The sequence below is a fragment of the Zosterops lateralis genome (genome assembly GCF_965231275.1).
Source record: "Zosterops lateralis genome assembly, chromosome: 6".
In the NCBI taxonomy this organism is placed as follows: Eukaryota; Metazoa; Chordata; class Aves; order Passeriformes; family Zosteropidae; genus Zosterops; species Zosterops lateralis.
In genome coordinates, this window is record NC_139761.1 from 56812693 (window position 1) to 56822485 (window position 9793).

The window sequence follows — 9793 nt, forward strand, 5'->3', positions numbered from 1 at the left end:
AAAAATAACAGTGCCCCCTACCTGGATGTGGAAGGTCACCTCACAAACAGGGACAGAGACAAGGGTACAGGTGTTTCATGCGTTCTTTGCCTCTGCCTTCAACACTCATCCCTCCCTTCCCAGCGGAAAGCCATTGCATTGTACCAAGGGACACAGCCAAAGCTTTGGAAGAGGGCAAGCCCTGCTCAGCAGAAACCAAACCACCCCAGCTGGATTGAGGGCATCCCCTTCCAAACCCAACAGGTGCCAGCAGCGTTTGGGAAGAAAGGAAATCTATCCCAGTCAAAACCAGAGCAGCGGGAGCAACAGGAGCGCTCCCTGGCAAATCCCGATTTATTGAGAACACAGGCACTGCACAAGTCAGGGAGCTGCTAACAAAAAAGGCTTCCAGCCCTGGACAGGTGTTTCAAGGGGAGCTCCCCAGAGACAGAGGAACTTCAAGTCCCTTTGACTCTGGAGGATCTTCTCAGGCACACAGCAGTGGGCGTTTGCAGTCGGTAACGCGGCAGCGTCCTGGGAGCCGTGCACTTGGACACTGCCGGCAGCGGCACCGTTCCCGATGGGACACCACTCGCTCCAGGAAAGGATCCATTGCAACAGCCTGAGCTGCGGTTCCACTTCCAGGCTTTTTCTGGCCACGTCCATCTTCAGGGCTGAGCCAGCTCCGCTGAGCCCTGAGGCGGGCGGGGCCGTGACAACACAAAGGGCCCGCGCGCTGGCGGGAGGCAGGGCCGTGATGTCCCACGGCCGCCCTGGCCACGGCACTGTGACATCACCGCGCCAAGCCTATAAAAGCCGGGCCGGCACCCGCAGCTGCCAGTGCAGCCGCGATAGCGCATGCCGGAGCCATGAGTGACGGCGGTGTCCTGCTAGCTGCACTTGTCCTGCTGCTGGCCGCTGCGGCTGTCGGGTGGGCCCTTGGCCACCGGCAACCACGGAGGCGGCAGCCACGGACACGGGAGACGACCGAGCGCCCGCGGGTCCGGCCCACGGGCTCACGGAGGAACCGGGGAGCCCCTGCGGCTCCCGGGTCCCCCAGGCCTCGGGCGGCCCCTGGCAAGCGGCCACGTGGTCCCGCGAGCCCCCTGCACAGCCCCTGCGGCTGCCGGCCCTGCGTGGCGGCGGCCCAGGAGCTGCAGGAACTGCTGCTGCTGCTCCGGGCTGGCCATGGGACGTGTGCGCCGCTCTACTCTGGGATGTGGCAGGCCTTGTCCAAAGAGCTGGAGGAGCTGCTGAAGCGAGGCCACCTGCCCTGCTGCGGCTCCTCCAGAAGCCTCCATCCCCCCGAGAGGCTGCTCCCAGCCACGGTCTCCGTCGCTGGGAGAGCCTCAACCCTTGCAAGGATGGCACAGCAGCGCACACCCGCCATCCATGCAGGGAGCTCAGGCTGTCAGAGAGCCTCCATCCTGCCAGGAGCCTCTGCCATCTCTGACAGCCTCCAGCCCTCGCAGAGGCTCAGGGAGACCTGTCAGCCTGCACAAGGTGCAGAGCCTACGGACAGGTCTCCAGGCTCCCTTGGACCCACGGACTTCAACCTGAGCCCGGGCACAAGCCTGCCCCTTGACGTGGCCAGGGGAAGCCGCGGAGGCCAAACGGGAGCCCAGCCCGAGCCAGGGGAGCCTTCTGAGGAGCAGCTGCTGGAGCAGCAAGCGTCCTGGAGCCAGCAGGGCTCATCCCACAGCTGCCAGGACGCTGTGCCGGCTGTGCCAGCTGGCAACAGCCCCAGCCTGGTGGTGGAGACCATCCTCGAGACACCGAGGAGCTGCCTCCATGCCCTGGAAGCTGCCCCAGCAGAGCCCTTGACTACCTCCAAGGGCTCTCTAATAGCAGGTGAGATCTCCTCAGGAGCTCTCTCAGGCTCCTGAGGGGCATCCCCACGCCAGGCCAGGGCCCCTGAGAGCGGCCTAGTCCCCGGCTGTTTCCAGGCTGCCACGGCTTCGAAACCCCCTCTCTGCTTTGCAGCTGCTCCTGGGAGCCCCCTGTGCCAAGCCTCGGGCTGTAGCCCCGGCCGTCCTCGGGAGCTGAGCGCAGCCCAGGACGCCGGGGACGGCAACGGTGCCGCCCTGCCCCGCCGCAGCGCGGCTCCTGCAGCCGCCTGTGCGCGCTGCCCCGGCCCAGCACCGCCGCTCGCCGGCCCCTCGGCTGCAGGGCGGGGGCCGCTGCCCGGCGCGCAGCAGGAAGCAGGTCAGAGCGAGGCGGCCCGCGCCGGCCCGGCCCGCTTGGCTGGCGGGTTCCTTCACTCGGGGGCGGGGGGGGCGGGGGGGTGGTTCCTGGGCGCAAGGCTGATGCCTCGCTCTTGGCCGCAGGGCAAGGGAAGGAGCTGCAGGAGCTGTACCAGTTGGGCCCGCAGCTGGGCAGCGGCGGCTTCGGCACCGTTTTTGCGGGCATCCGCCTCTCCGACGGGAGGCCGGTAAGTGGCCGAGAGGGCAGGGGACGGGAGGGCAGGGCGTGCGAGGCAGGGCAGGGGCCGGGAGCGGCAGGGCCGGAGCTCAGCCCCCCTGTCTGGATGCCTTGCAGGTGGCCATCAAACGCGTGGCCAGGGAGAGCGTCCTGCAGTGGGTCGAGCTGGTGAGTGAGCGGGGCCGGCGGGGCAGAGCGGGGCGTGGCGCCCGAGCATCATCCCCCGGGCGGGAGGAATCCCCATCACCAGGGAGGCTGCCCAAGAGGGCACGGGGGCATGCCAGGCAGGGGGCAGCCACAGGGCGGCATCAGGCCTGCCGGAGGCATTTTCTCCTCCTCACAGCCCGACGGCACCCCTGTTCCGATGGAGATCGCGCTGATGGAGAGGGTGGGCTCCGGCTGCTACAACATCATCCAGCTCCTGGACTGGTTCGAGCTGCCTGACAGCTTCCTGCTGGTGATGGAGCGTCCGGAGCGGTCGCAGGATCTCCTGCAGTTCCTGCTGGAGCAGGGGGTCCTGTGCGAGGAGATGGCGCGCTGGCTTTTCTGCCAGGTGCTGGAGGCCGTGCGGCACTGCACCGCCTGCGGCGTTCTGCACCGGGACATCAAGCCGGAGAACCTCCTCGTAGACCCGGAGAGCGGCGACCTGAAGCTCATCGACTTCGGTTGCGGCACCTTCCTCCAGGAGCGGGCCTACACGCGCTTTGCCGGTGAGCCACAGCCCGGGCCCTGCTCCCGGTGCCGGGCGCTGCAGGGAGGGCCCCGTTCCCTCCTGGGCCGCGGGGTGCGGCCTTCAGCCGCCTGCCGGCCGCCCTGTGCCACGGGGCACGTGCCCTGGCCCAGGAGCCGCCTGCCGGCCCTGCCCACAGAGGGGGGCCGCAAAAGCCAGGCCCCGGCCCCTGGGCTCGGCAGGCCCCACACGGGCTGGGGCTGCTCCGCCGGCCTTCTCTGCCTTGCACAACGGTTTCCTGGCTGGGGCCGCTTGGCTGGGGGACGTGGGCCGGCCTCGGGGGGAAGTTGTGGCCGCCGGTGCAGCCCCTGCCTCTGGCAGGAGGCCGGCGCCAGGCTCTGGAAGCCGGCGGCCTGCGGCTGGACAGCACTGCCCGTGTCCCCTAGGAACACGCGCCTACAGCCCGCCCGAGTGGATCGGCCTCGGCTGCTACCGCGGCGACTCGGCCACCGTCTGGTCCCTGGGCGTGCTGCTGTACGGCATGGTGTGCGGGTGCCTCCCCTTCAGGGACGACCGGGACATCGTCTTGGGGCAGCTCTGCTTCGGGTGCCAGGTCTCTCCAGGTGGGTAGGCGGCCTCCAGAAGGCAGGCTCGGGCACAGGGCCACGCGCAGCAGCCCGGCGCGGGCCCCGGGCGGCTCCGCGGGGACCTGCCCTCCCGGGCTGGCCGCAGGAGGTGGCCCGTGCCCACGGGGTCAGGGTGGCACACGGGGCTGAAGGAGGCGGCCGCGTCCCGCCACGCCGCTCTCCCGCACAGGGCAGGGCGGGTCGGGAGGCCAGGGCGCGGCTCTGAGCACGGGCAGGACGGCCCGGGCCCCGCGGGCGCCTTCCGCAACTGACCGGCGCTTTCTGCCTTCCCTCCCTGTCCAGCGTGCCAACACCTGATCTGCTGGTGTTTGTCCAAGCACCCCGCGGACAGGCCGGCGCTGGAGGAGATCTTGCTCCACCCCTGGGTGCACGGCAGCCGTTTTTGAGGCCTTGCCGGAGCCTCTGCAGCACCCAGTTACCCCGTCCCACGCAGGACTCGGGAAACAACACCACCAGAAACCAAAAAAATAAAACAACCGACAACCCATTCCGGGCCCTCAAGTCTGCTCCTTGTCGGCAACTTCAGCCAAAGAAACCTTTTGGGAAAAGGGGGAATCAGAATGTTCCCCTCAGTCTCCTTCGAGGAGTGACCACTTGCCCCTCATGGCTTGCCCTAAAATGGCGGCCCCTCGCTCAGCCTGGCGCTCCATCGTGAGGGGACATTGGGGCTCGGCTGGGAGTGGAAATGGTCTCAAATGGCCTTGAGCTCCCGTTCTAGGGAACCATGGCAGCACTGGGGAGGGAGGGAGGGAGGGCGAGGCTGTTCCTGGTGACCTGAAACGTGGTTCCTGCTGTGTGCCAGGGCCTTTCTGCCTGCTGGCCTGGGGGATCACCCTCTCTGAGCTCAGCCCCACACCCACCTCCTTCCCGCGCCTCCTTCCGAACAGCATCGGCTGTGGACACGTCCCCTGCTGCCGTCCCCTGGCCAGGGGCCTCGTGGCTCCCGCCAGACCCTTCTTCCTCCCCAGGGAGCCTCCTCCCAGCTCAGGGGGGTGCCCCCCACAGCTCAGCACTCTCCAGCTCAGCCCCTCTAGAGCCGGGCCGCTCTCCCAGCCCCACGTGCCCTGAGCCAAGCGCGGATTGGCCACAGCCACCCCACGTAAATGGACTTCCTCTGACAAGGGGAAAAGGACCGGCCAAACCTCAGCTCGGGCCATAAGGAGAGGAGACTTCAGACCGCTCAGGGAACTGGGAAGCAGGGTGCCCAGGGAAAATGCTTTGGAAGGCGCTGGCCTCCACCAGTGCTGGTCACTAATGGAGACATCACCTCCTAAGGGCACAGGAGCGGGTGATTCCCAAAGGGCGGAAGCCAAACGGGCGAGGCAGAAGGCTGGCTGGCCTGAACAGGCATCTTCTCTGGGAAAGAGGACCCAAAAGGAAGCCGTGTGCCCACTGGAATCTAGGTCAGGAGAAGAATACACAGACGCTTCTTGCCACTGAAGGGACAAATTTGGTGTGCTGAAAGCTCAGCTGGAGAGGAAGGGGGGCCAGAAATGCGGGGCACAAGAAAACCAGTGTTTTTAAATACATTAAAGGAAAAAAAACGTTGTAAAAATAACAGTGCCCCCTACCTGGATGTGGAAGGTCACCTCACAAACAGGGACAGAGACAAGGGTACAGGTGTTTCATGCGTTCTTTGCCTCTGCCTTCAACACTCATCCCTCCCTTCCCAGCGGAAAGCCATTGCATTGTACCAAGGGACACAGCCAAAGCTTTGGAAGAGGGCAAGCCCTGCTCAGCAGAAACCAAACCACCCCAGCTGGATTGAGGGCATCCCCTTCCAAACCCAACAGGTGCCAGCAGCGTTTGGGAAGAAAGGAAATCTATCCCAGTCAAAACCAGAGCAGCGGGAGCAACAGGAGCGCTCCCTGGCAAATCCCGATTTATTGAGAACACAGGCACTGCACAAGTCAGGGAGCTGCTAACAAAAAAGGCTTCCAGCCCTGGACAGGTGTTTCAAGGGGAGCTCCCCAGAGACAGAGGAACTTCAAGTCCCTTTGACTCTGGAGGATCTTCTCAGGCACACAGCAGTGGGCGTTTGCAGTCGGTAACGCGGCAGCGTCCTGGGAGCCGTGCACTTGGACACTGCCGGCAGCGGCACCGTTCCCGATGGGACACCACTCGCTCCAGGAAAGGATCCATTGCAACAGCCTGAGCTGCGGTTCCACTTCCAGGCTTTTTCTGGCCACGTCCATCTTCAGGGCTGAGCCAGCTCCGCTGAGCCCTGAGGCGGGCGGGGCCGTGACAACACAAAGGGCCCGCGCGCTGGCGGGAGGCAGGGCCGTGATGTCCCACGGCCGCCCTGGCCACGGCACTGTGACATCACCGCGCCAAGCCTATAAAAGCCGGGCCGGCACCCGCAGCTGCCAGTGCAGCCGCGATAGCGCATGCCGGAGCCATGAGTGACGGCGGTGTCCTGCTAGCTGCACTTGTCCTGCTGCTGGCCGCTGCGGCTGTCGGGTGGGCCCTTGGCCACCGGCAACCACGGAGGCGGCAGCCACGGACACGGGAGACGACCGAGCGCCCGCGGGTCCGGCCCACGGGCTCACGGAGGAACCGGGGAGCCCCTGCGGCTCCCGGGTCCCCCAGGCCTCGGGCGGCCCCTGGCAAGCGGCCACGTGGTCCCGCGAGCCCCCTGCACAGCCCCTGCGGCTGCCGGCCCTGCGTGGCGGCGGCCCAGGAGCTGCAGGAACTGCTGCTGCTGCTCCGGGCTGGCCATGGGACGTGTGCGCCGCTCTACTCTGGGATGTGGCAGGCCTTGTCCAAAGAGCTGGAGGAGCTGCTGAAGCGAGGCCACCTGCCCTGCTGCGGCTCCTCCAGAAGCCTCCATCCCCCCGAGAGGCTGCTCCCAGCCACGGTCTCCGTCGCTGGGAGAGCCTCAACCCTTGCAAGGATGGCACAGCAGCGCACACCCGCCATCCATGCAGGGAGCTCAGGCTGTCAGAGAGCCTCCATCCTGCCAGGAGCCTCTGCCATCTCTGACAGCCTCCAGCCCTCGCAGAGGCTCAGGGAGACCTGTCAGCCTGCACAAGGTGCAGAGCCTACGGACAGGTCTCCAGGCTCCCTTGGACCCACGGACTTCAACCTGAGCCCGGGCACAAGCCTGCCCCTTGACGTGGCCAGGGGAAGCCGCGGAGGCCAAACGGGAGCCCAGCCCGAGCCAGGGGAGCCTTCTGAGGAGCAGCTGCTGGAGCAGCAAGCGTCCTGGAGCCAGCAGGGCTCATCCCACAGCTGCCAGGACGCTGTGCCGGCTGTGCCAGCTGGCAACAGCCCCAGCCTGGTGGTGGAGACCATCCTCGAGACACCGAGGAGCTGCCTCCATGCCCTGGAAGCTGCCCCAGCAGAGCCCTTGACTACCTCCAAGGGCTCTCTAATAGCAGGTGAGATCTCCTCAGGAGCTCTCTCAGGCTCCTGAGGGGCATCCCCACGCCAGGCCAGGGCCCCTGAGAGCGGCCTAGTCCCCGGCTGTTTCCAGGCTGCCACGGCTTCGAAACCCCCTCTCTGCTTTGCAGCTGCTCCTGGGAGCCCCCTGTGCCAAGCCTCGGGCTGTAGCCCCGGCCGTCCTCGGGAGCTGAGCGCAGCCCAGGACGCCGGGGACGGCAACGGTGCCGCCCTGCCCCGCCGCAGCGCGGCTCCTGCAGCCGCCTGTGCGCGCTGCCCCGGCCCAGCACCGCCGCTCGCCGGCCCCTCGGCTGCAGGGCGGGGGCCGCTGCCCGGCGCGCAGCAGGAAGCAGGTCAGAGCGAGGCGGCCCGCGCCGGCCCGGCCCGCTTGGCTGGCGGGTTCCTTCACTCGGGGGCGGGGGGGGCGGGGGGGTGGTTCCTGGGCGCAAGGCTGATGCCTCGCTCTTGGCCGCAGGGCAAGGGAAGGAGCTGCAGGAGCTGTACCAGTTGGGCCCGCAGCTGGGCAGCGGCGGCTTCGGCACCGTTTTTGCGGGCATCCGCCTCTCCGACGGGAGGCCGGTAAGTGGCCGAGAGGGCAGGGGACGGGAGGGCAGGGCGTGCGAGGCAGGGCAGGGGCCGGGAGCGGCAGGGCCGGAGCTCAGCCCCCCTGTCTGGATGCCTTGCAGGTGGCCATCAAACGCGTGGCCAGGGAGAGCGTCCTGCAGTGGGTCGAGCTGGTGAGTGAGCGGGGCCGGCGGGGCAGAGCGGGGCGTGGCGCCCGAGCATCATCCCCCGGGCGGGAGGAATCCCCATCACCAGGGAGGCTGCCCAAGAGGGCACGGGGGCATGCCAGGCAGGGGGCAGCCACAGGGCGGCATCAGGCCTGCCGGAGGCATTTTCTCCTCCTCACAGCCCGACGGCACCCCTGTTCCGATGGAGATCGCGCTGATGGAGAGGGTGGGCTCCGGCTGCTACAACATCATCCAGCTCCTGGACTGGTTCGAGCTGCCTGACAGCTTCCTGCTGGTGATGGAGCGTCCGGAGCGGTCGCAGGATCTCCTGCAGTTCCTGCTGGAGCAGGGGGTCCTGTGCGAGGAGATGGCGCGCTGGCTTTTCTGCCAGGTGCTGGAGGCCGTGCGGCACTGCACCGCCTGCGGCGTTCTGCACCGGGACATCAAGCCGGAGAACCTCCTCGTAGACCCGGAGAGCGGCGACCTGAAGCTCATCGACTTCGGTTGCGGCACCTTCCTCCAGGAGCGGGCCTACACGCGCTTTGCCGGTGAGCCACAGCCCGGGCCCTGCTCCCGGTGCCGGGCGCTGCAGGGAGGGCCCCGTTCCCTCCTGGGCCGCGGGGTGCGGCCTTCAGCCGCCTGCCGGCCGCCCTGTGCCACGGGGCACGTGCCCTGGCCCAGGAGCCGCCTGCCGGCCCTGCCCACAGAGGGGGGCCGCAAAAGCCAGGCCCCGGCCCCTGGGCTCGGCAGGCCCCACACGGGCTGGGGCTGCTCCGCCGGCCTTCTCTGCCTTGCACAACGGTTTCCTGGCTGGGGCCGCTTGGCTGGGGGACGTGGGCCGGCCTCGGGGGGAAGTTGTGGCCGCCGGTGCAGCCCCTGCCTCTGGCAGGAGGCCGGCGCCAGGCTCTGGAAGCCGGCGGCCTGCGGCTGGACAGCACTGCCCGTGTCCCCTAGGAACACGCGCCTACAGCCCGCCCGAGTGGATCGGCCTCGGCTGCTACCGCGGCGACTCGGCCACCGTCTGGTCCCTGGGCGTGCTGCTGTACGGCATGGTGTGCGGGTGCCTCCCCTTCAGGGACGACCGGGACATCGTCTTGGGGCAGCTCTGCTTCGGGTGCCAGGTCTCTCCAGGTGGGTAGGCGGCCTCCAGAAGGCAGGCTCGGGCACAGGGCCACGCGCAGCAGCCCGGCGCGGGCCCCGGGCGGCTCCGCGGGGACCTGCCCTCCCGGGCTGGCCGCAGGAGGTGGCCCGTGCCCACGGGGTCAGGGTGGCACACGGGGCTGAAGGAGGCGGCCGCGTCCCGCCACGCCGCTCTCCCGCACAGGGCAGGGCGGGTCGGGAGGCCAGGGCGCGGCTCTGAGCACGGGCAGGACGGCCCGGGCCCCGCGGGCGCCTTCCGCAACTGACCGGCGCTTTCTGCCTTCCCTCCCTGTCCAGCGTGCCAACACCTGATCTGCTGGTGTTTGTCCAAGCACCCCGCGGACAGGCCGGCGCTGGAGGAGATCTTGCTCCACCCCTGGGTGCACGGCAGCCGTTTTTGAGGCCTTGCCGGAGCCTCTGCAGCACCCAGTTACCCCGTCCCACGCAGGACTCGGGAAACAACACCACCAGAAACCAAAAAAATAAAACAACCGACAACCCATTCCGGGCCCTCAAGTCTGCTCCTTGTCGGCAACTTCAGCCAAAGAAACCTTTTGGGAAAAGGGGGAATCAGAATGTTCCCCTCAGTCTCCTTCGAGGAGTGACCACTTGCCCCTCATGGCTTGCCCTAAAATGGCGGCCCCTCGCTCAGCCTGGCGCTCCATCGTGAGGGGACATTGGGGCTCGGCTGGGAGTGGAAATGGTCTCAAATGGCCTTGAGCTCCCGTTCTAGGGAACCATGGCAGCACTGGGGAGGGAGGGAGGGAGGGCGAGGCTGTTCCTGGTGACCTGAAACGTGGTTCCTGCTGTGTGCCAGGGCCTTT

General features: G+C 67.7%; 2 protein-coding genes across 2 annotated transcripts; both read left to right on the forward strand.

Annotated features, from left to right (window-relative positions):
- Nucleotides 1–2764: 2764 nt before the first annotated feature.
- On the forward strand, nucleotides 2765–4129 carry LOC310911054 (serine/threonine-protein kinase pim-1-like; the record flags this gene model as incomplete). Its single annotated transcript, XM_083864232.1, has 3 exons — nucleotides 2765–3110; nucleotides 3517–3693; nucleotides 4000–4129. 3 exons carry the CDS (start codon nucleotides 2765–2767, stop codon nucleotides 4101–4103), a joined length of 627 nt encoding a protein of 208 aa, XP_083720358.1. The 3' UTR covers nucleotides 4104–4129.
- Nucleotides 4130–8031: 3902 nt separating this feature from the next.
- LOC310911056 (serine/threonine-protein kinase pim-1-like) lies at nucleotides 8032–9396 on the forward strand (the record flags this gene model as incomplete). Its single annotated transcript, XM_083864234.1, has 3 exons — nucleotides 8032–8377; nucleotides 8784–8960; nucleotides 9267–9396. 3 exons carry the CDS (start codon nucleotides 8032–8034, stop codon nucleotides 9368–9370), a joined length of 627 nt encoding a protein of 208 aa, XP_083720360.1. The 3' UTR covers nucleotides 9371–9396.
- Nucleotides 9397–9793: the final 397 nt, after the last annotated feature.